Source organism: Oratosquilla oratoria, chromosome 6 (genome assembly GCF_046742065.1).
Source record: "Oratosquilla oratoria isolate Oo_2021 chromosome 6, ASM4674206v1, whole genome shotgun sequence".
NCBI lineage: Eukaryota > Metazoa > Arthropoda > Malacostraca > Stomatopoda > Squillidae > Oratosquilla > Oratosquilla oratoria.
In genome coordinates this window covers 27870945-27895963 of record NC_134782.1, presented here as the reverse complement: position 1 = coordinate 27895963, position 25019 = coordinate 27870945, and the positions used below count along the sequence as shown (strand labels likewise).

The window sequence follows — 25019 nt, the reverse complement described above, 5'->3', positions numbered from 1 at the left end:
TTGGTTACTTCTTCCCACAGCGTTATATACGTAAATTATAATTCCATGCGTTACGTCCAACGCTTTGTTTGTTTATAAAGTCAAAACCCTGCTATCATCCTGAAAAGATGGTAAATAGGAGCATGGATATTGTCTTTTTATAATTGTATAAGAAGTGGCATATTTTCTCGTGAGAACTAGATTGTATGTAGAATAGTTAACTGGGTAATTGTTCAGTACATTTTCATTAACACCGATAAGTTGTACCGGTAGTTTATGACTGAATGTCCACTGACATGCAAGATGCAAGGACTAAGGTGAGGTACTATTTTACCGTGTGGTTTAAGAGAATAAACGAACTCGCATTATCCTTTCGACAATGAAAAATTCATAAAAGGGAAGAAACAAGTACACACAGTATATTATAACCCAAGCATTGTGATAATTTGCTTTCATTTGAGAAAAGGACATAATGGAACTAGAATATTGCTACTATAATTATTACTCATATATATATATATATATATATATATATATATATATATATATATATATATATATATAATATATATATATATATATATATATAATTTATATTTCTTTTTTATGCATTATGATTGTAGACATATCACAATGTTAAAATGTAGGACTCAGGTTAGGATAGGTAGAGATATGGGATCTGGGCTTTGAGGTTTAGTTGGGGACATTAGGTAGACAGAAAGAATACTAGTATACCTGTAGCATCTTAGTACAAGTACCATAATCATATACAATGCTAAACCTTGCATTTTATGAAATTATGCATGTCGAAGAAATGGATAGATTTTCTTTGATACTCAAGAAGAACACACCTAATATGTAATATGATCACATGTCAATAAAGAATTAGATATAAATTTTCAGATTAAAATACATTAATGTAATATTTGTATTTCATGGTGAAAATCAATAAAAAAAATTGCCAAAAGCTATATACAAGTGACAACTCAGATGTCAGTAAGCTCTAAGCTAAGATGTCATGTTCATTTTTGTGTATTTTGGAAGATGAACTAACAGAAGTCTAGTAAATTTGTCTAGTGTGATGACCCCTAGGGATGCTAAATGCATACCTCATAGGAGGTTAGGTTAGATTAGACCCATTTATTAGACTAACGTTAGTTTGGCTTCAGCAATAAACAAAAATGAAGATGGCGATTCGAAGCTCACTGACGTCTAAGTTGTCACTATTATGTTGCTTTTAGTAATTTTTTCTTTCTTTTTGTGATATCTGCCAATAGAAATGTATCTTATGTTGATGTATTTTAATTTACAAAAGTGACATTTGATTTTCTCTTCATATACTGCTTAGCTGTGCACTTCTGGAGATATAATTCTTTTTTTCTTTAGTGAGAAAAATTACTTAAATAATTCTATTGCATTTATATTTTATGGAGATGAAGATTTAGTGTCTGTTTCAAATAAATATTTAGAATTTCTTTAATATTTGTAATTTCAGTGACATGACTTAGCGAGTCTGTCATGGGCAATATTTTATTTTGAAACCATATTTAGATTCTATGACCCCCACATTTTTCAGCTGAGATTAGTTTATTTGTTTATTTATTTATTTATTTATTTATTTATTTTTTGTTCACTTTTATCACACATTTTCTAAGATCTTCATAGCCTTCGCCTGTGTTAGGGAATCAAGATTGTTATGCTAAAATATTATGGGCACCAGTTTGAAAGCAGTTATGAGTGGTCCTATGTTTCTGGATGGAGCCATTTTGAACAGCACTTCCAAATTAGTGCCATATTATTGTTATTATTGATTTGCACAACAAATAAGCCTCAAAATGTATATTAAGTTATGAGATGACAAGAAATGAAATATTCAAGTAGATGTATACTTTTCTGAATGGAAGGTATCTCGCCCAGTCTCGCTTGGTAGTTTTATAAGTATGGAGAACCACTAATTAGTGAAGCTGCATGTTTAGTCTATATGTCCTTTATTCCGAGTTTTGGGTTTTGTCCATTGGCACTGAAAATTATTATGTTGGTACTATCCTAATGTGTATGAAAGTGGCAGTTGCCACATGGTGTTTATTTTGATATACTATCTTAATGATGGATGGCGTCCTGAGTACAGGTATGCCAGTGGGGTTCTTGTCTGGTGTGGGAGGGTTTTCTCTGTGGGACTTGTATCTGGGTTGTTATTGTTGAGGTATTGAGTTTGGTGGTCTTTCTTGAAGGTTTTGTATAGTTACCCCCCACCCCCCCACCCAAAAATAAAATAAAATAAAAAGAGAGCGAGAGAGAGAGATAGAAAAGTAGCAACAGTAGCATACTTGTATTCAGGACACCATCCAGCTTTACCATCTAGGGGTTGTTGAAGTATTGATTTTGGTGGTCTTTCTTGAAGAGCTTGTATAGTTATCCCTCCCCCCTCAGAAAAAAAAAAAAAAAAAAGAGATAGAAAAGTAACGACAACACTGGTATACGTGTATTCAGGACACCATCCAGCTTTACCACAATACGAGCCTAGAATTGGTCTGATCACAGAATCAAACAATCCTAGATGCAATAACCACACAGAAGACACTGAGCACCAAATCCTACACTGCATAACATGAAGACCACAATATTTCTTCCCAGAATAACCTGTTAGCCTTTCCAGTGGCTATTACCAGTTACCTGGGTGCTGTGTCTCTTGCAACCTGGGACACTGGATTAATTGATAGATTGATGAAAACTATTTCCTTAGTATAATGACTATTCAAATAGCTTCCCTCCCTCTTGAAACAAATTTATATTTTCCCAATAGGAACCTAACACTGTTCTCAGAATAACTGTTTTTCATCAGTTTTGTAATCTTTTCAGGCTTCCGGTAGTGGAACGAAGGAGTATGTTGTTCGGGTGCCTAAGTAAGTATTCTTAAATCATGTCTTGATAGAAGGTATTTTGTTGTTGAAATGCATGGTGGAGTGGCAGGAAGTGTCTTCAAGGACGTGGGTGAAGGCAAAATTGGGATGGAGGATTTAGGATTTTGTGAGTATATGCAGTTCTGGTAGTGAGAAAAAAGAAAAGGAGAGGGAAGCTTCATGGATTGATGTAAATGAATATAGAATTAGATTAGGTGGGAGGTTAGAGAATGTATTGGTGAGTGTAGTTACACATATGCTAATAATGGTGCATAACAGGTCAGGCTGTGGATGACAAATATGTTAAGAAATGTAGCATTATGCTTGGAAGTCTTATTAAATCTGTAAACTTAGAACAATATTACATTGTGTTGTCTAAAGGAAGCTTATTTCATTCTTTAAGAATTTAGTTGACATTGTTTTTTCTTCTGACTTCTGGATTAGATCTAACCCTCAGTTGCTTCAGGCCATTATTTCTCATCTTTTTTATATTCATTATGAATTTTTTTTTTTAAGTCAGATGTCATCAGTGGTGGGATTCAGCCAGTTCTTACCAGTTCATACTAAACTGTTTTTGGAATTCCATTAGCTACATGCACCTGTTATTGAAAATTGGCTTATACAGGCTATAATACAGGCGAAATGATAAATGTATGCTACTGGCAATGATAGAACCTATTGTTAAAAATATTTAAACCCACCACTGAATGTCACTAGTTCCCTTTAAGATAAATCTGCTTTGTTTTGAGAAAATGAGTATTTTAATGAGTGTAAAAGAGGAGAGCAGATGTGAAATGGGGTAGGAGTATGACAGAAAATTTTGAAAGTAATAAAAAGATGTTTTGGAAAGAAATTAAGAGAGGAAGAGGAGGCGAATCAAGTAGGGAAGAAAAGGTAAAAGGTACAGATGGAGAGATGATAATGGAAGAGATGGCAGTAAAGGGAAGATGGGCAGAATATTTTAGGGAGTTGCTAAATGTGAAGGAGGATAGGGAAGGAAAGATAGCTGCAGTGGGAAATGCGAAGAAAATGAGAGTGATGAGTGAGGAGAATGGAGGAGAAATAGGGAAGGATGAGGTGAAGGCAGTTGTAAAGATGATGAAAGCAGGTAAGGCACCTGGTCTGGATGGATGCCACGCAGAATGTTTGAAAAAGGGAGGTTCAGTGATGGTGGACTGGTTGGTGAGTTTATTTAATGTTTGCTGGAGAGAGGGTAGAGTACCGGAGGACTGGAGAAGTGCCTGTATAGTTCCTCTTTACAAGGGAAAAGGGGACAAGTGTGAATGTAGTAGTTTCAGAGGGATTAGCCTGTTAAGTGTAGTAGGGAAGGCTTATGGGAGGATCTTAATTGAGAGGAGTAGGAGAAGAACAGAAGGAGTAATTGGTGAGGAACAGTGTGGTTTTAGGACAGGTAGAGGTTGTGTAGATCAGATCTTTGTGGTAAGACAGATATGTGAGAAAGCTATAGGAAAGGGGAAGGATGTTTTTTTGGGCTTTTATGGATCTGGAAAAGGCTTATGATAGGGTAGACAGAAAGGCACTGTGGGAGGTTATGCAGATTTATGGGATAGGAGGAAAGCTTTTGGGAGCTGTCAAGAGTTTCTATGAGAGTAGTAGAGCTTGTGTCAGGATTAGAAATGGAGAGAGTGAGTGGTTTGAAGTAAAGGTGGGACTTCGTCAAGGATGCGTTATGTCGCCCTGGCTGTTCAACTTATACATGGATGGGGTGGTGCGAGAGGTGAATGCTAGGGTAGTGAGTCAGGGATTGGAGATGGTTAAAGAAAATGGAGAAAAGTGGGAGGTGAGCCAGCTGTTGTTTGCGGACGACACTGCGCTTGTGGCAGGGTCAGAGGAGGGATTGAGGAAGCTGGTGGCAGAGTTTGGGAGAGTATGTGATAGAAGAAAGCTAAAGATAAATGTGGGTAAAAGTAAGGTGATGAGATGTACAAGGGGTGAAAGTGGCAGTAGACTGGAAGTGAACATTAAGGAACTGGAGGAAGTGGATAGTTTTAGATACTTGGGTGCAAGTGTAGCAGGAAAAGGTGGAGTGAAGGTGGAGGTAGAATGTAGATTGAGAGAAGCGAGTAAATGCCTTGGTGGATTAAAGAGTGTAATGAGGAATAGACATTTGGGAATGGATGTGAAGAGGAGACTGTATGAAGGAGTGATTGTGCCAACAGCACTGTATGGGGCAGAAACGTGGAACATAAGAGAAGAAGAGAGAAGGAGTTTGAATGTGTTTGAGATGAGGTGTCTGAGAAGTATGGTGGGGGTTACTAGCCTGGATAGAGTGAGAAATGAGGAGGTGAGGAGGAGAACAGGGGTGAAAAAGGATTTGGGAGATAGGGTTGATGAAAGAATATTAGGATGGTTTGGACACATGGAAAGAATGAGTGAAGAAAGACTAGTAAAAGAGGTATGGAAGGCAGATGTGGAGGGAGTGAACATGAGGGGACGTCCTAGGATGAGGTGGATGGATGGGGTGAAGGGGGCTTTGGGGAAGAGGGGAATGTCTGTTGAGGAAGGAAGGGAGAGGACGGAAGACAGAGGTGAGTGGAGAATGGTTGTATATGGATGATGTTGTGATTGCATGAGGAGGAATGGGCGGGGGGGTGGGGTAGTATGTGTGAGTAAATTTTGACGCAGCCCGAAGGGATTTCTCCCCGTCCTCTCCTTATATGCAAGGGGGGACGGAGAGGGGGGTCGCCGATTAAATGAAGCGGCCTTGCTGTGGATGTGCTGTGTCTTGCGACACTGCTTCTGACCCAGGGCGGTGGGCAGGATGCAGGGATGACCCGTCATCCAGGAGGTGCTCAGATGAGAGGGAGGGTGGGAGGGGTGTGGAGTGTATTTAGGGATGAAATGGGTGGGAGTGTTTTTATGCCTTTCCCTTTTTGGCTACCTCCCTGGTAAGGGGGAAAAAGCCTTGGTATATGTATGTATGTATGTATGTACATACATACATACATACATACATACATACATACATACATATACCAAGGCTTTTTCCCCCTTCCAAGGGAGGTAGCCAAAAAGGGAAAGGCATAAAAACACTCCCACCCATTTCATCCCTAAATACACTCCACACCCCTCCCACCCTTCCTCTCATCTGAGCACCTCCTGGATGACGGGTCATCCCTGCACCCTGCCCACCGCCCTGGGTCAGAAGCAGTGTCGCAAGACACAGTACATCCACAGCAAGGCCGCTTCATTTAATCGGCGACCCCCCCTCTCCGTCCCCCTTTGCATATAAGGAGAGGACGGGGAGAAATCCCTTCGGGCTGCGTCAAAATTTACTCACACATACTACCCCCCCACCCACCCCCGACCATTCCTCCTCATGCAGTCACAACATCATCCATATACAACCATTCTCCACTCACCTCTGTCTTCCGTCCTCTCCCTTCCTTCCTCAACAGACATTCCCCTCTTCCCCAAAGCCCCCTTCACCCCATCCATCCACCTCATCCTAGGACGTCCCCTCATGTTCACTCCCTCCACATCTGCCTTCCATACCTCTTTTACTAGTCTTTCTTCACTCATTCTTTCCATGTGTCCAAACCATCCTAATATTCTTTCATCAACCCTATCTCCCAAATCCTTTTTCACCCCTGTTCTCCTCCTCACCTCCTCATTTCTCACTCTATCTAGCCTAGTAACCCCCACCATACTTCTCAGACACCTCATCTCAAACACATTCAAACTCCTTCTCTCTTCTTCTCTTATGTTCCACGTTTCTGCCCCATACAGTGCTGTTGGCACAATCACTCCTTCATACAGTCTCCTCTTCGCATCCATTCCCAAATGTCTATTTCTCATTACACTCTTTAAACCACCAAGGCATTTACTCGCTTCTCTCAATCTACATTCTACCTCCACCTTCACTCCACCTTTTCCTGCTACTCTTGCACCCAAGTATCTAAAACTATCCACTTCCTCCAGCTTAATGTTCACTTCCAGTCTACTGCCACTTTCACCCCTTGTACATCTCATCACCTTACTTTTACCCACATTTATCTTTAGCTTTCTTCTATCACATACTCTCCCAAACTCTGCCACCAGCTTCCTCAATCCCTCCTCTGACCCTGCCACAAGCGCAGTGTCGTCTGCAAACAACAGCTGGCTCACCTCCCACTTTTCTCCATTTTCTTTAACCATCTCCAATCCCTGACTCACTACCCTAGCATTCACCTCTCGCACCACCCCATCCATATATAAGTTGAACAGCCAGGGCGACATAACGCATCCTTGACGAAGTCCCACCTTTACTTCAAACCACTCACTCTCTCCATTTCCAATCCTAACACATGCTCTACTACTCACATAAAAACTCTTGACAGCTCCCAAAAGCTTTCCTCCTATCCCATAAATCTGCATAACCTCCCACAGTGCCTTTCTGTCTACCCTATCATAAGCCTTTTCCAGATCCATAAAAGCCCAAAAAACATCCTTCCCCTTTCCTATAGCTTTCTCACATATCTGTCTTGCCACAAAGATCTGATCTACACAACCTCTACCTGTCCTAAATCCACACTGTTCCTCACCAATTACTCCTTCTGTTCCTCTTCTAATCCTCTCAATTAAGATTCTCCCATAAGCCTTCCCTACTACACTCAACAGGCTAATCCCTCTGAAATTACTACATTCACACTTGTCCCCTTTTCCCTTGTAAAGAGGAACTATACAGGCACTACTCCAGTCCTCCGGTACTCTACCCTCTCTCCAGCAAACATTAAATAATCTCACCAACCAGTCCACCATCACTGAACCTCCCTTTTTCAGACATTCTGCATGACATCCATCCAGACCATGTGCCTTACCTGCTTTCATCATCTTTACAACTGCCTTCACCTCATCCTTCCTTATTTCTCCTCCATTCTCCTCACTCATCACTCTCATTTTCTTCGTATTTCCCACTGCAGCTATCTTTCCCTCCCTATCCTCCTTCACATTCAGCAACTCCCTAAAATATTCTGCCCATCTTCCCCTCACTGCCATCTCTTCCATTATCAACTCTCCATCTGTACCTTTTACCTTTTCTTCCCTACTTGATTCGCCTCCTCTTCCTCTCTTAATTTCTTTCCAAAACATCTTTTTATTACTTTCAAAATTTTCTGTCATACTCCTACCCCATTTCACATCTGCTCTCCTCTTTGCCTCCTTTACCTTTTGCTTTACTTCTCTTTTCTTTTCTTTGTACGTCTCATATGACTCCCCTGTCCTCTTTTGTAACCAATCTGTGAATGCTCGCTTCTTCTCTTCTACAACCTTCTTTGTTTCCTCATCCCACCATTCACTACCCTTTCTTCTATTTCCCCCTGTCCTTCTTGTTCCACACACCATCCTTGCACACTTTAAGACTCCCTCCTTGAACCATCCCCATTCCTCCTCCACACCCATCTCTACTCTATCCTTAACTCCCTCCCACTCCTCCTTCAGCTTCTTTTCGTACTCCTTCTCCTTTTCCTTTTCATTCAAGGAGTTCACTCTAAGAACCTCCCTACCTTTTGTCCCTTTCCTCCTTCTCCATCTATCCTCCACTCTCAACTTACCTTCCACCAAAAAATGATCTGATATTCCCCCACCCTCTCCCCTTAGCACATGTACATCCTTAACTCTTCATGTATCTAGTTCTCAAGTTATTATTTCTGTATTATGTAGTCATTGAATGCAAAATGTAACATATATAGTCAATAAACAAGATATTTTCATTAATGATACTAGAAAGCATATGTGATGTATTGCTCTTTTTTTTTCAGAAACAGCCGCAGAAAGTACAACATGATGCGATTTCATTCTGCTCTTGCAGTGGACTTTAAAAGTTGGTCCCATGTAAAAATGGAGCGTGAAAACAACATGAAGGAATTCAAAACACAAGATGATGAAATGCCAAAGTAAGTTTGTTTGTTTGGATTATGTTAAGATGTACAAATGTCTGATAGTGATACAAAGCTTAAATGAGATGATTTGTTAACCCTCTTGTATATGTGTGACAATGAAATCAGTTGTTTGATGCTTTTTGAATTGGTAAAGTGATATGGTCTGTAATTTGTTCTAATATCAGCTGTGTATCACATTTTGTGGAGAGCTATACATGTGCTAAGATCAGCAGCAAGGACAGGTTTTGGTCAGGATAATGAAACACTAATCAGTTAATAGATAGTTCTTATGAACCACACTTGGCTCCCAGGGGTCAATGCCTCCTGTGTGAGAGACGGCAGCAGGGGTATTTTGTGGCTGGTTGGCTCCAACTCTTGGGGTTGAGGGGTGATCCCACAACAAAGATTCTGCTACAACAGGACCATAACTTAACAGTTACATGCACACATGATGATGATATGGTTTAACGTCACAAACTCCCCCCTTTTGGAAGGCTAGGACAGTGCCTCTCAAAGAGGACTTTGTAGCGTGGAATTTAATGAACCATGCCCTTGGTTCAAATTTTCTGCTGGCAGGTTTCAAACCGCCATCCCCTCAACCTTCGCTGCAAGTAACAACATCCTAATCTGGTCAGCCAGTGAGCTTCGTTGATGATGATAACATGATAACACAGAAAAACTACAGAAATACTACATCTATAACTTAATACACTCAATACCTTGTTCACTACAAATAGACTCCAAATAGTCTCAACCAAATCTACTTCCACACTTCTCACCAATTGAACATTGGAAAACAAATACATACCACACCTCTATGTCAATAACACTCACATTCCATACACACATATACCCTAGATTCTTTGCATAATATACAGTACATCCATGTCATTCAAACAACACATCACAAACATAAAGACTAAATGCACACCTAGACTAAACATGCTTAAATTAGTTGGAGGAACAACATTTGGACTTAGCAAAGAAACTGATGCTACAGTATACAAATGGTGCATATACTCAGTGATGAATTATGTGAGCCCTGCATGGGCCCCTAATCTCACTAAGACACACCACAACATTCTTCAGACAATACAAAACAAAACCCTGAAGACAATTAGAGGCTACACAAATACAACACTTACTGACCCTTTACACCATAGAGGCCAACTGCAGGGTCAATGTTTTGATATCTATTCTGCTGGAACAAGAGCCAGGCCAACCTGATCAACCTCAGGATGGATATAAGAGATGCCCACAAGACAGCAGAGCAACTACAAAGAGAGGCACTCTTGGAGTAGTCCAAGAGCTTCACTTGTGTCACCACCCACATTGAGCTTTGGTTCAAGCTCCATCTAGCCACTGGCAGGTGTCAGCCAAGGAAGACTCACCATGCCTCTGATGAGGAGGTGGAGTGACTGGTCATGGAGTCTGCTTCCTGCACCAACAGTGATACCCTTCTGCAGAGGGTCTGTGACACAGAAGAGACCTGAAAAAGAACAGCTTCCCACACAGAGTGATAGATATATGGAACAAATTGGATGAAGAAATAGTGTGTGCAAACACAATACAAGAATTTAAGAACAAACTTGATCTTGTGAGATACAAAAACGGGTCACCACAAGCATAGCTCCCCTTCCCACACAATACAACTAGGTAAATACACAGGTCCAACTGTGTGGTGAGTAGAAGGGCCAAATTGCTGACATGTTTAGGCTTCTGAGACTGACATCCTCTTTACACTAATGGAAAGAATGGGTGAGGAAAGAATATCAAAACATGTGTGGAAGGCAGAGGTGGATGGAGTAAACTTAAGAGGAAGAATGGGATGGATGGATGGATGAAGGAGGCCTTGAATAAAAGGGGAATGTCTGTTGAGCAGAGAAGGGAGAAGGTAAGAGATAGGTGTGATTGGAGAATGGTTGTGAATGGACAATGAATTGACTATTTTTGCATGAAGGGATGAGGAGGGAGGGCTACCAAGTAAATGAAGCAATGGGGCCCTGCTGTGGATGTGCTGTGCCTTGCTGCATTGCTTCTGACTTGGGGAGTGGACAAGAGACCAGGATAACCCTTCATCCATGAGGATGTAAGATAAAAGGGAAAGAAATGGGATCGGTCATGGCAGATGTATGCCTTGGCTGGCTACTTTGGGGATAAGGGTTAAGAAACTTTTGGTATATAGATAGACATTTGAGGCAACAATTGTTGCTTTGCAAAGACAATACATTAATGAATAACAAGACCTGTAAATTTCTAACATCTAAGAGTCTAGAGGTGAGTCTTGTCATGATGGTGTGTATCTGCATTTGGCTATCCATTCTAATTTGTATAAATTTCTAAATTTGAAGGTTTGGGGCTGGCTCAGAATTTGGGCGTGAGCAGCGAGAAGAAGCTCGAAGGAAAAAATATGGTATAAACATCAAGAAATATCGACCTGATGACCAACCCTGGCTCATGCAAGTGGGCGGAAGAACAGGAAAAAAGTAAGTAATGTAATAATGTAATTTGATAATTTCCAGTGATGAATTTGAATTGTCCACTGCTGCAGGAAGCCTTGTTATTAGTTACTTGTATAAGACTCTTACTCTCTCCAGTGCATGCTCTCATTCTCTCTCTGTCTCTCTCTCTCTTTCTCTTTCTCTCTTTCTCTTTCTCTCTTTCTCTCTCTTTCTCTTTGTCTCTTTCTCTCTCTTTCTCTTTGTCTCTTTCTCTCTCTTTGTCTCTTTCTCTCTCTTTGTCTCTTTCTCTCTCTTTGTCTCTCTTTGTCTCTCTTTGTCTCTCTTTGTCTCTCTCTCTCTCTCTCTCTCTCTCTCTCTCTCTCTCTCTCTCTCTCTCTCTCTCTCTCTCTCTCTCTCTCTCTCTCTCTCTCTCTCTCTCTCTCTCTCTCTCTCTCTCTCTCTCTCTCTCTCTCTCTCTCTCTCTCTCTCTCTCTCTCTCTCTCTCTCTCTCTCTCTCCCCCCCCCCGACCCCCACCACTCTCCCTCTCTCTCCCTTTCTCTCTCCCTTTCTCATTAGATTATATTAGTAGGGGGAAGGGAGCTATTGCATTTTGTTAGCTCTCCTTATGTGAAAAGGTCGGAGGAATTAGTTGATACAGATCTTGTTCCCAGTCTGGGGACTGTCATCAGGGCTGTACCTCAATATGGAGGTGTATTGGGTTTCAAAGTAAGCATTAGGACCTTCACTAGCAAGTGTCCATCATTGGTACCTTTTGATATATAGAGGTAATCATATTGTGAAGATAAATTAGTGATCTTCAGAATATATTAAGGAACTAGATAAGGACCAAATATATCAAAACCATTTTAAAAACCAATAATTCCACCTTAGCCAAACACCCTTAAGGTTCCGAGGGATCCGTGAAGGAGGATCTGAAAACTCATCGTGGTACGTTTTCACACAAGCTAAAGACGGAGCATTTGAAGCTTATCCTGTTGAAGAGTGGTACAATTTCCGCCCAATTCAGCGTTACAAAGCCCTTAGTGCTGAGGAAGCTGAAGCTGAATTTGAAAAGTTAGTTCCCCTTGGTTTTGTTATTGACTATTTTTGCTATTCATCAGTAGTATGATCGCTATAATTTGGTGTGGTTTATGGTAGCTGCTGTTTAACCCCTTCCATACGGTGCCGCACACGTAGGCGTCATGGGGAGCGAGTGTATTCGCGAGGCTGCCATATCGGCGTCTTGATTATATTTATTGTAGTCACCCCTCCATAATGACATTCTTTCTAATTCTTTTGTAATCGCATTTTCTATGGTTATCAAAATTCACGGGTGAAGAGAGAACGATTGATATAAGCGGTGACTATATTTTATGATGCGAGTATTATGACGACACGTCGTACGGCTGGCATTGGCTGCTGCCACTGAGATCTAAGTCCATGACGCCTATGTGTGCGGCACCGTATGGAAGGGGTTAAAATGAATGCATGCAGTCTTCATTTTGGCATATATCCATCCATATTCCAAGGACTTTTCCCACCTTAACAGTGAGGTAGCCTTTAGGGGTATAAGATTCATTATTTCCACTTTTTATTATTTTATTTTTATTTTCTTTTATGTGCCTAAATAGTTTTGTTTGGCTACCTTCCTTATAAGGGGAATAAAGCTCTTGGTGTATAGATTAATTGGTAAATTTTTAGTTTTTCATTCATACATTTTTGCAGTCTCCTAGACCCTCTTATGCCTTTACTTTTCTTTTTTTTAGGAATGTCCCCTGTGTTTATCATTAATTTTAATGGTGATTACTTTTAGTGAAACCAAGTACTGTTTCCCTTCAATATATTTAGTTCTTAAAAGTTTGTAAGCCAGACACAGATCTTTCACTTTCACTACCCATGGTGACAGGAATGCAGGCCTGGATCACATCTTCCATACAAAGTTGCAGCAATCTATCCATGTTCTCCATCACACAGTTATGAGCATAGTGACAACAATATTACTTGGTGCTCCAGTGAAATATGAATATTCACGGAGTGACACAACAGTGCTTCAATTATAGATTACCTAGTGTGTATATTATGGGAGGGGGAGTGCTCGTGGATGCCCAAAATGATTAATTGTAACAAAAAAGTGAGAAATAGAAGAAAAATGGAGAAAAGTGTTGGCAGGTTGGAAGATTCCCAAGATGGCCGACTGTTACATTCAAATGTAAACAGATATACAGAGTGGCCTACCATTGTGAAACCAAAACTGAATATATATCCAGATTTTAGATCACCAAGAGGTACTAAAAGGCTTCTATTTGACAGTGGCGATGAAAATTATTTTTCCAGATTTACTGGACACGAAAGAAGGCTCTTTAGTAGAATTATAGACATGGAGAGGGATGTGAGAAATATGAACATTGCGTGGAGAAAAGAAACAAATGATTTATGGAAAACAAATAATGACTTGAACAATAAAATGGCTGACTTAAAGAAAGTGAACAATGAAATGAAAGAAGAAATTAGTGTACTAAAAAAAGAACTGGCCGAGCTGAAAAGTGAAAACGAAAAATTGAAAAATAATGAAAACACAATGAGACCATAAGGAAAGAGGTAGATAAAAAGATTAAAACAATGACCATGGAAGCAGGAAAAAGCATAGGAGAAAATAAATTACAACAACTTAGGAACGATTGGAAAAAGGACAAGAAAGATAAGGTAATTTTCAAAGAAATAGTTCATCAACAGATGCAGGAGAAGGCCAAAGATACAGTTATCAAGGTAATCAAGCAAAAAGAAAATCTAGTAAGAGACACAATAGACAAGAAAAAATGTATAGCAATCTATGGTCTAAAGGAAAAAGATAACTGAAATTGGTTTCTGAGAGAAAAATAGGACAAAAAATTAGCATAAAATGTCCTAAAAGAAGTACAGCATAGTGACCAGGAAATAGACAAAGAAATAGAAGAAGTGCACAGATTGGCTAAGTATGTAGAAGTAGAAGGAAAAAGTTGACCACTAAAGATTAAGGTCACAAGTGGCAGTAGAAGAAATCTTAATAAGAACAGGAAAATTAGCAAGTGAACACTATAAAAATATATGGATGAAAAGAGACATGAATCACGAGGAAAGGGAAAATATTAGGACATTAAGAAATGAAGCTAAAAAGAGAGAGAGAGACAAGATAACGGAGATCGAGAAAATGCAGTTCCATTGGAGTGTTAGATATGAGACTGATAAAATGGTATACTCAAGAAAAAAACGGAAGGTTCAGAGAACGACATGGAAGGTGTTGAAAATTAAAATTGGCTTATACAAATATTAATGGATTGATCTCAGGATTGAATGGAGTTAACAATTACCTTTTAGAGGCTAAACCAGACATAATGGGAATTGTGAAGACAAAATTAAGAGGTCCACTAGTACCAAACCATAGGAAGGATACAAGGTAAACTATTGAAGTGGATGGAGGACTTTTTGCATGGAAGAAAAATGAGAGTGGTGCTCAGAGATAAGACTTCTTGAGAAGAGGTAATTAGTGGAGTCCCACAAGGAACAGTGCTGGGTCCAATAATGTTTGCCATTTATGTGAATGACATGGATGAGGGAGTGGAATGTTACATGAGCTTCTTTGCAGATGATGTAAAACTGTTAAAGAAAGTGAGTACTGAAATGGACTGTGAATCATTACAGAGAGATCTAAACAGGGTTTGAGAATGGAGTTAGAAGTAGGAAGTGGAATTTAACACTAAAAAGTGTAACATAATGGAGTTTGGAAAAAGTAAAAAAAGGATATCAGGAAAATATAAAATTGGTGAACAAGAAGCGAAGAAAGAGCGATCTGAAAAAGACCTGGGAGTGATTATCACAAGAGATATGTCCCCTGACAAACATAAAAACAAAATTGTCAGCAAAACCTATAACTTACTTAGAGCAATAAAAGTGGCTTTTACCAACTTTGATAAAGAAATGGTAAAGAAAATACTAGTCACAATGATAAGGCCTAAATTGGAGTGTGCACAACACTGTGGTCACCCCGTACAAAAAAGAATATAAAGAAGATTGAGGGAATCCAGAGAGCAGCTATGAGGATGGCTCCAGAATGATCAAAACTCTCATATGAAGAGAGATTGTTGAAATTGGAGTTGTTGTTGTTGTTGTCGTTCCCTAGACTGTCTGTCTGAGCAGTCCCGTGAAATAGGAGTTGCTGACTGTGGAACAGAGGAAACAGAGAGGTGACTTGTTGTTGCTGACTGTGGAACAGAGGAAAGAGAGAGGTGACTTGTTGTTGCTGACTTTGGAACAGAGGAAAGAGAGAGGTGACTTGTTGACCATCTAGAGAATTATGAAAGGCATGGAAGTCCTTGACAGAGAAGACTTACTAAATTGGGATAAGAGAAACACAAGAGGACATGGAAAGAAGCTTAAAAAGGACAATTATAGAAGGGACCTGAAAAAGAACAGCTTTCCCCACAGAGTGGTAGATGTATGGAACACATTGGATGAAAAAATGGTGTGTGCAAAAACAATACAAGAATTTAAGAGCAAACTGGATATGGAGAGATAGACAGGACACCACAAGCTTAGCTACCTCTTGCTGTAAGATACAACTAGGTGAGTGTGGGTAGCACTTTGTGGTACAAATGATTATGTAGCCAGTTTATTTATTTATTTTTTATGTTGAGGATACTACATAAACTCAGGGATAAGAGTTTGTAAGTGGAACACAGATTGTTCATTTTGACACCATTCTTATGCTTCTTAATTGCAGTATTTCCAATTTCTAGGCACCAGATAAAAAGTTAAGACTGCTTAGCACTGGGAGCATTAGTTGTCACAAGGAAGTGCTTGGAAGACGCTGCAAGACTGAACGTAACTGAACAAGCCATGTTAACCAGTGCACCTCTGGAACATCCATCTTAGTCAACATTGATTATAGTTATAATTTAGTGTTGTTTAGGCCCTAATCCATACATAAACTCTTTATTGTGGTGGCATACAAAATTCATTGATTTTATTCTGGTTTAATCAGGCAGTTTTATCCATCTGAGTGGGTAAACAACAAAATGGATTTAAATTGATTGGAGAGCCATTTAATCCCAGATCTGTCCCCTCAACCAAATAAAACCCTTTGGTATTAGCTTGAACAAAATTGATGATTGATGATGTGTGAAAGGGTCAACAGGCTTAATGTTCATTTGGGCACATAATTTCAGGCGACATGAAATCATGAATCACTACCATCTCATGGCACAGAAGAGGAGGAAGGCAGGAGATGATGATGATGTGGACAATGAAGAGAAAGGCAAGAAAAAAGCATCAAGCAGTAAGTGCAGTTCAAGTTCTTTATGATGATTTGCTTGTATATCCAATTGGGTTTCAGGTCACCAGAAAAAGATATTTTGTGTCTGTGTATTGATTGATTTTTTTCAATTAAGTCAAGTTATTCTGCCTCCTTCCCATTCTTTCCGCCTGTTTTTCCCCCATTCCTTCTCTCCACTGTATTCTACACCGTTCTATTACATTTGCCTCTGCTCTTCCACTCCATACTTTTCACTTCCCTTTCACTTCTCAGTTGGAGTGACGCAGGAAAAAATACTATTACTAGAACACATGGTTCATCACAAACAGACTCAAAATAGCTCCAACCAAATCTACAGCAACACTTCTCACCAACTGGACAAAAGAACACAAATACATACCTCATCTCTACATCAACAACACTCTAATACCACACACAAACACACCGAAAATTCTTGGTGTAACATACGATACATCCATGTCTTTCAAACAACACCTCACAAACATAAAAAACAAATGCACACCTAGACTTAACGCACTTAAGTCAATCACTGGAACAACATTTGGACAAAACAAAGAAACTAATATAACAATATACAAACAATGCATACGCTCAGTGATGAATTATGCGAGTCCTGCATGGGCTCCTAATCTCAGTGAGACACACCACAACACCCTTCAAATCATACAAAACAAAGCCCTAAAAACAATTACAGGCTGCACAAATACATCACCTACAGACCATTTACACCATGAAACAAAAGTCCTCAAAGTCAAGGACCACCTCGACATGAGAGGCACACAAACACTTGCTGCAGCCACCACAAACACATCACACCCGCTACACTACATAGCAGAACACCCACACACACCAAGAAACATTAAAACTACACCCAAAGACCTTTATTACGCACAGATACTCTCTTCTCTTCCTCCACAACCACCAAATACCAGCCTCCGGAAACATATTCATAATCATATCACTCACCGCTCCATTAACACACTGAAAGACAACACACTGCTGCATGCCAGACCCCCTGATATCCACCCTTCTGAATCCTCTCTCTCCCATGAAAGGACAGAGTCCACTTGGCCAGACTGCGATGCGGTCACCACCCAGCACTTCTAAGCTACCAGAAGAGGCTGGACGACCGTGTTGTGAACAGCTGCCCAGGATGTAACACTTCACCCCATACCATACAACACATAATGGAAGACTGCATTATACACAATCATGCACGCAAACAACACAACATACACTCTATAAAGGATTTGTGGGAAAACCCAGTTTCGGCTGTGGCCTTCCTTGGGGAGACGGGACTGCTCGGACAGACAGTCTAGGGAACGACAACAACAACAACAACAACAACAAACACTTTACCAAAGAAATTAGGAAAGTCAAACCTCCTTTACACTAGCACAGATGCAGAAAGGGCAATAAGGAGATTGAAAAGCTCCCTGACAAGATCTTGAACATCCATATAAAACACCCAAGCTCAATAGATATAAAAGCCTAAGCTGATATAGATCTTCAACTACTTTTGAGAACACAATAAAATTCCAGCCATCAGGAAAAGAGCTCACATAATAATTATATTAAAACCAAACAAGCCACCAGAAAACCCAGCATCATACAGACTAATTTCTTTTTTCTAGAATCATCAAGTTTTTTGCTGTCGGAGATGGACGACTGGATGTCAGAAGAGGACTCTGATGATGACGAGAATGAAGATAATGATGAGGATGAGACATTTAGTAAAAAGAAAAGGAAAAATAAAGTTCAAAGTAAAGGAAGAAAAATGCAAGGTAAGGTTCACATAGAGAAATATTTTGCATTTGTTGTTTGAATTAAAGGAGAGAGGACCAGTGACAGCTACCTGCATGTTGTGGTCTTATAAGATGGACAGCAGAGGTGCCCATTTTTAAAACACTGACACTCAATCACATGAATATTTTTTTTTACAGTGAGGTGATTGCCTCTGTTGTTATTAGTGCTCTTAATAGGAATAAGGAATATTATAATCTCTTTTGATGTGAATATTATCAACTATTGAAATAGGATTGTGGTACTCCCCAAGGCAAATGTAGCTCCTCTTGGGGATTGGTGCCACCTGCGTAGAGCTGGTGGGCAGGGCTGGTTGCTGCCGTTTGGCCCCCAACTCTTGGGGTTGGGCGCCATACAACACATAATGGAAGACTGAATTATATACAATCATGCACGCAAACAACACAACGTACACACTATAAAGGATTTGTGGGAAAACCCAGTTACGGCTGTGGCATTCCTTGGGGAGATGGGACTGCTCGGACAGACAGTCTATGGAACGACAACAACAACAACAACAACTATTGAAATAGTAGCAACAAATTTTTCTAATTTTTCAGAATTTATGTAAAAAAAAATTTGATATCTTGGAAAAAATCACTCATAACAGGGAAGTACTTCAAATAATCAAACCAGGGCATCATGAGCCTTGATCCTCGGTCCATTAGAATGGTATTGGTTGCATGTTGGCCCAGTATTCTGATGGATACAGGATTGAGACTTGTGACACCCTGAATTTTGATATATTTATTTTCTGTTTGTGTAAGGTGGGAAGAAGAAGAAGAAGAACCACGAGGATGAGAGTGACAGTGATTGCTTGGAGGAAAGTGACGAGTTTGACGATGGGGCTGAACATGACTACATATCCAGTGATTCATCAGAGTGAGTTTTCCGTAGAATTTTGTATTAATGTTTGTAGCAGTGCTTGCTGTGGATGTACTGTGTCTTGCTGCATTGCATCTGACCAAGGGCAGTGGACAGGAGACAGATGACCCTTCATCCATGAGGAGCTAAGAGGAGAGGAAGGAAAGGGTGGTGGATGGGAGTGGGTGTGTGCTTTTTAACTTGGCTACCTCCCATATAAGGGGGAAAAAGCTTTAGCTATATAGATAGATATCAATACTTTTATTATAATTCTATTTGTGTTTTTATATAACTTATTATGAATGGTTGACATGCATTTTTCACGGAAAGAAATGTATGATATTGTAGTTGTGCATTTTGTTTGAACAGCATACTACTGGTGTAATTTTGTTGTATTCATTTGGTTGTGCTTGTGTAATATAATGAGATGGATGAGTAGGGTTGATGGCTCTTGCACTGAACTGTATACCTATTGTTACCTCTCCATATCTGAAAAAGTGTAAGACATATAGTCCAAGTTGATATAGAAAGATCTTGGGGCTCAGTCTGGAAACTGAGTACCTGATCCTCAGGGCCTGGTTGAGTGTGAACTTTAAAGGATAGGCAGAAGGAAGTGGGTAATTAGTGTTTGGAATCAAATGGAAGAGTGGATGTGAAGGTGAATTGCAGAGGAAAGGAAGTAACTGTCTGGGTGGATTCAAAATTGCTATTAGAAGTAGGTATTTGGGGATGAATTCAGAAGAAAGTTGTACGAAGGAATGATTTCACTCATGACTCTGTATGGAGCAGAGACTTGGAATATAAGGGAAGCAGGAAGGAAGAGTGTGAATGTGTTTGGGAAATATGAAAAGTGTTACAAGAATGGATAGTCTGAATGTGTTGAGATGAAGTATGAAAGGTGTTACAAGAATTGATATTCTGACAAGAATGGATAGTCTGAATGTGTTGAGATGAAGTATGAAAGGTGTTACAAGAATTGATATTCTGAATGTGTTGAGATGAAGTATTTGAAAAATATGAAAGGTGTTATAAGAATGGTTATCTCCAAATGGCTACCTCTCTTATTAGGGAGCCCTTGGTATATAGAAGAGATTGATAGTTAGAAGAGTAGATAGACTGAGAAATGTGGAGGTGGAATAGAGAATGGGATAGATATCTGTTGGATAGGGTAGATGAAAGAGTGCTGGGGTGGCTTGGGTTTATTGAGAAAATCAAGTGAGGAAAAACTAGTTAAAACTGAGAAGCAGAAGGGGGTGGGATTAGTCTGAGAGGAAGATCAAGAATGAGGTGGGTTTGGCTATTTAGTTTGGATTCTGTAAGTGATGTGCAGTGAGAATGCTGTTTCTTGTATAGTTTCAGGTTAATGTTACACACTTGCCTTAGAAATCAACTACTTTTGTCAAGATGGTTTTATGTTGATTTTTCCTGTTACAGTTCAGAAGCAGAGAACGATGAGGTGGTTATAAAGGAGTTAGCTGGGGTTGATGAAACTGATGCTCTTAAGAAACTCATCAATTCTGAAGATGAAGATGAGGAAAAGAAAGAGGAGGAAGAGAAGAAAAAAGAAGAGGAAGAAAAGAAGGAAGATGAGAAGGAAGAAAAGGAAAAGAAGAAGAAGAAGAAGAAAAAGAAGGATAAGAAAGCAGAAGCAGGTTAGTTTTAGTTGTAGGTATTGACAAAGGAGCAGGTCCTGCAGGCCCTTTGTGATCTTTTGCACCTCTAGATCACCAATATTCTTAATATGTAACTCCAATTGTAATGAATAATACACAGGATTCTGGCTCAGTCCGGAGATCAGGTGCTGGCACACATTTGGCAGGGACAGGTGGCATATCCTAACTGCACCTCTGAACTTTCATTATTTGTTCTGACAAAATTTTGTTATTGATGAGTTACTGGTCATTATGCCAGTTTATTTTGTACCTAATGCAGTTTTGTGTATTTATACAGAATCAGACGGAAAAAGTTCTGATACATCAGAGGATGAAGCAAAGAAGAAGAAGGGAAAAGGAAAAGAATCAAATAGGTGAGTTCCTGATTATTATTCTATGAAGATTTGGTACTGCACAGTTGTATTGCATTGCTACTGACTGAGTATTTATTATATATTAGTAACGCTACTCCAGGAGGTGCTAAGATAAGAGGGAGGGTGGAGGGGTTTGGAGTGTATTCAGGGATGGAATGGGTGGGAGTGATTTAATACCTTTTCCTTTTTGGCTACCTCCCTTGTAAGGGGGAAAAAGCCTTGGTATATGTATGTAGTAATGCTGAAACTACATGTTGACACTGAATTGATGAATTTGCCATATTTGCACTCACACAGTTTATTCTTGGGGATAAAAATACTGCCATTGTATTCCCTTGTATGTCATGAAGAACAGCTAAATGAAGCAGAGGAAGGTGACCAAAAATCACTTCTTTTTGCATTTGTCTTTTATAAAGAGGATGCTCGCTGGCATCACTTCTTGTGGCAAAGGTTGAGGTGATTGCAGTTTGAACCCTGCCACCAATGAGTTGGACCAAGAGCATGGTTCATTAAATTCCATGCTACAAAGTCCTCTGTAAAGGGCACCATCCTAGCCTCCTGATAAGGGGGAGTTTGTGATGTTAAACTAAATCACCATCTTATAAAGATTTTGACTTGGTTATTCTCCCTATATATTGTGTGAAAGCTCACTGGCTGAGCGGGTTAGGGTGTCGTTACTTGCGGTGAAGGTCGAGGGGATGGCGATTCGAATCCTTTCACTGGCGAAGTTGAACCAAAGGCATGGTTCATTAAATTCCACACTTCAAAGTTGTCTGTGAGGGGGCATCGTCCTAGCCTTCCAATAGGGGGAGTTTGTGACAATAGACCATATCATATTGTGTTTGTATTTTGTCACTCCACCAGAGAGGTGGAGTTGTTGAGGTTGTAAAGAAGAGATTTGAGGATATTGTCAGAAAAGAGGGAAAGTAAAATTTAAAGTGATCATCTTTCTTCTCTGACCGGAAATTAGTCAGCAGTCATACTGGTATAAGAAAGGTGACTATGTCCATAGGGGTGTCATAGTTCTTAAAGTATTGGCTGCATAAAACTTATGCAATCAGTACTCCAAACGGGGCCTATGTATGGATATCAGTTGTGCAATACTGTTTTGGCACTGATTTTGCAGCCAATCTAGTGTACAGTCATAATACTGTATTGTGTTGACATTTTTTTTTTTCTTTTCTTTTTTTTCTTCTCTTTCCCTACTCATACAGCCCAAAGGAATTCTCCCAATCTTTCTATATTTTCTGCATTAAGGGACAGAGAGTTGGGGGGGAGGTGTCACCGATAAAGTGATGTGGTCTTGCTGTGGATGTACTGTCTTGCTGCATTGCTTTTCACCCACAGCAGTGGAATATGCCTTTTGACTTTTCTATTTTCTTATAAGGAGGGAAAAGCTTTTGGTATATAGGTAGATAGACATACATTCTTTACCTTCATTCCAGAGGTGTTATGGAGACTAATAGAATAGCCCGACAATGCTATCCAGTGTGGAAGGGATTGATAACAATTGTGGTTGCAAGTTTCACTGACTGAAACCCAGAAACCCACAGTGACTGGCAACAGTTTTCAGGTCCTCCCATTGAAGAAACATTGGATCACTGTCTTTGTTGTATTAGGTCCCATGGAAGGGTTTGATTGAGATAGATTATAAATTTTATATCTGGAAAGGTGCTTTGGAAATTTAATAGAATAGACTGGTTGTATAGACACGGTAAAGGAAACATGGACTGGAGGTGAAGCTTTTATTCCTGACGTTTCGTCTATCGATTTTCTCAAAGGAATGACGAAATGTCAGGAATAAAAGCTTCACCTCCAGTCCATGTTTCCTTTACTGTGTCTATACAACTTGTTCACATGGATTTTCAGAATAGACTGGAAACAGCCAGAATAAAAGCAAAAGGAAGGGATGAATGTGCTCTTAGTAAGATTATATTCACATTGATAGCCTGACCTATCCATTAAACATATTGATATTTTATGTTTATCTTAGCAGGAGGTGCTAAGATGGGAGGGAGGGTAAAGGGGAGTGGAGTGTATTTAGGGATGGAATGGGTGGGAATGATTTTATGCCTTTTTTTGGCTACCTCCCTTGTAAAGGGGAAAAACCCTTGGTATATGTATGTATGTATATTCACTTTGATAGCATGACCTATCTATTAAACATAATATTTTGTTTATCTTATTGTAGTTCTAGTGCAAGCAATTCAAGGGCTACCACCCCTACCAAAGGTGAAGGAGGGAGCAAGCGCAAGAACGAGGACTCATCAGTTTCAACTAACAAGAAGCCCAGGGTAGACAAGTCAATTTCATCATCAGGAGGAAAGTATGTTTTTGAAATCCATTTGTTCTGTTATGGTTCTATACAAACTTAAAGAGAGAAAATGTGAGATTTTATGATATTTCCAGCTTCCAAAGGTGAACTGTAACCTCATACCATATTCAGGTTTATTATTTGTAATTCATTTTTATTATTAGTGAAGCATATGTTTATAACTTTTGTCTAATGTTTTCAGTGACAGTGGAGTTACTGAGGAAGCCATCAGAAGATATCTCATGAGAAAACCCATGACAACAACAGAACTTCTGCAGAAGTTTAAAAGCAAGAAGACTGGGTTGAATTCTGAGCAATTAGTTCATGCTATAGCCCAGATCCTGAAGCGCATAAATCTTGTGAAGCAGATGGTGAAAGGGAAAATGTACCTGTCTTTGAAAACATGAACTGTATTGTTACTTAGGAAGGGACTTGCACAAGTTGACATTAGGAACATGATGTGTTTTATTTTGTAAAGCAGAGTTTTATAGTCATTTTGATGGCCTTCGTGGATGACATCACTGTTCCTGGTATAAAGCCTTATCTATTTGGTATGGGGGTTGATATCCATCTGGTGTTAATCAGAACAAATTGTATAGAGAAAGTATATCTTTGGGTTAGTTTCAATTAAGATAAATCTAACCCTTTCATTCAAGGAAAACTTCCCCCAACTGAATAGAATGTTGATACAAGAACAAAGCTGTTAAGAATACCATCATATTGAAAGTTAATAGTTTAACTCATTCACTAGAATACATTCATGTATACTAGAACAAAATCTGACAAGGATAATGGTATGGTGAAAGTGCAAGGTTGTTGCAATCAAACGTGACCTATGATCTTTTTCATGTTTCTCATTGAAAGTTGTGATAAGTTTAAGTATAGTATTTCATTTCTTATGTAAACTTTATGGAATGGCTTTTCAATATATCTTTGAAATAGAAAAAAAAAATTGTTTTTTCCAATAAACAGAAACGTTTATAAACTACATTTTAGGGAATGAAAATAAATGAGTAATAATAAAAACATTTTTGAAATAATGATTTCTTTATGTTTGTTATCCCTTCTGGCTTTCCAGTTTTGTTTCGTTGCTCATACTTTGTTCAATTTTTTGTGAATTAGAACTTAATTTATTTCATGAGGTGATGTAAGCATTAGATTCAGGAGTGGAACTTTCTTCCAGCTGAGTAATAGCACCTGACATTAACGAGAATAAAATTATAACTATCACTTCAGATGATTTTTATCCCATTGAGGTATGCAGGTTTCTCACAGTAAAGTAAAACTGTCTGGCATCTCCCGGTCTGCATTTTTATCAACAAAAAGTTGAGGCATGCTTAGATTTGGCCAGCCAGTCCCTGCCTTTTAGGGGGAAAAGGCTATTGGTATTTATACATACATACATATACCAAGGCTTTTTTCCCCCTTACCAGGGGTGTAGCCAAAAAGGACAAGGCACAAAAACATTCCCACCCATTTCATCCCCGAAAACACTCCACACCCC

General features: G+C 39.4%; 1 protein-coding gene across 3 annotated transcripts; it reads left to right on the top strand.

The window, feature by feature from the left end:
* TfIIFalpha (transcription factor IIFalpha) lies at window positions 1-24745 on the top strand. Of its 3 annotated transcripts, none has more exons than XM_076186622.1 (12): window positions 1-110; window positions 2839-2882; window positions 8639-8773; window positions 11110-11244; window positions 12092-12274; window positions 16402-16511; window positions 18143-18292; window positions 19079-19193; window positions 20610-20827; window positions 21126-21201; window positions 23393-23527; window positions 23718-24745. In XM_076186622.1, exons 1-12 carry the CDS (start codon window positions 108-110, stop codon window positions 23920-23922), a joined length of 1509 nt encoding a protein of 502 aa, XP_076042737.1. In that variant the 5' UTR covers window positions 1-107; the 3' UTR covers window positions 23923-24745. The 3 variants fall into 3 exon arrangements, with proteins under 3 accessions (XP_076042737.1, XP_076042735.1, XP_076042736.1); XM_076186620.1 differs by having other exon boundaries at window positions 8-296; XM_076186621.1 differs by having other exon boundaries at window positions 9-296; window positions 12107-12274.
* The last annotated feature ends 274 nt before the right edge of the window (window positions 24746-25019 follow it).

What these genes read in the sequence shown, in the direction of transcription:
- TfIIFalpha (XM_076186620.1), top strand. Translation starts at nt 264, where the DNA reads ATGTCCACTGACATGCAAGATGCAAGGACTAAG. An exon ending in GGCGGAAGAACAGGAAAAAA is followed by an intron (nt 11,245 to 12,091) that starts GTAAGTAATGTA and finishes ATTCCACCTTAG; the next exon opens with CCAAACACCCTTAAGGTTCC. An exon ending in ATATCCAGTGATTCATCAGA is followed by an intron (nt 19,194 to 20,609) that starts GTGAGTTTTCCG and finishes TTCCTGTTACAG; the next exon opens with TTCAGAAGCAGAGAACGATG.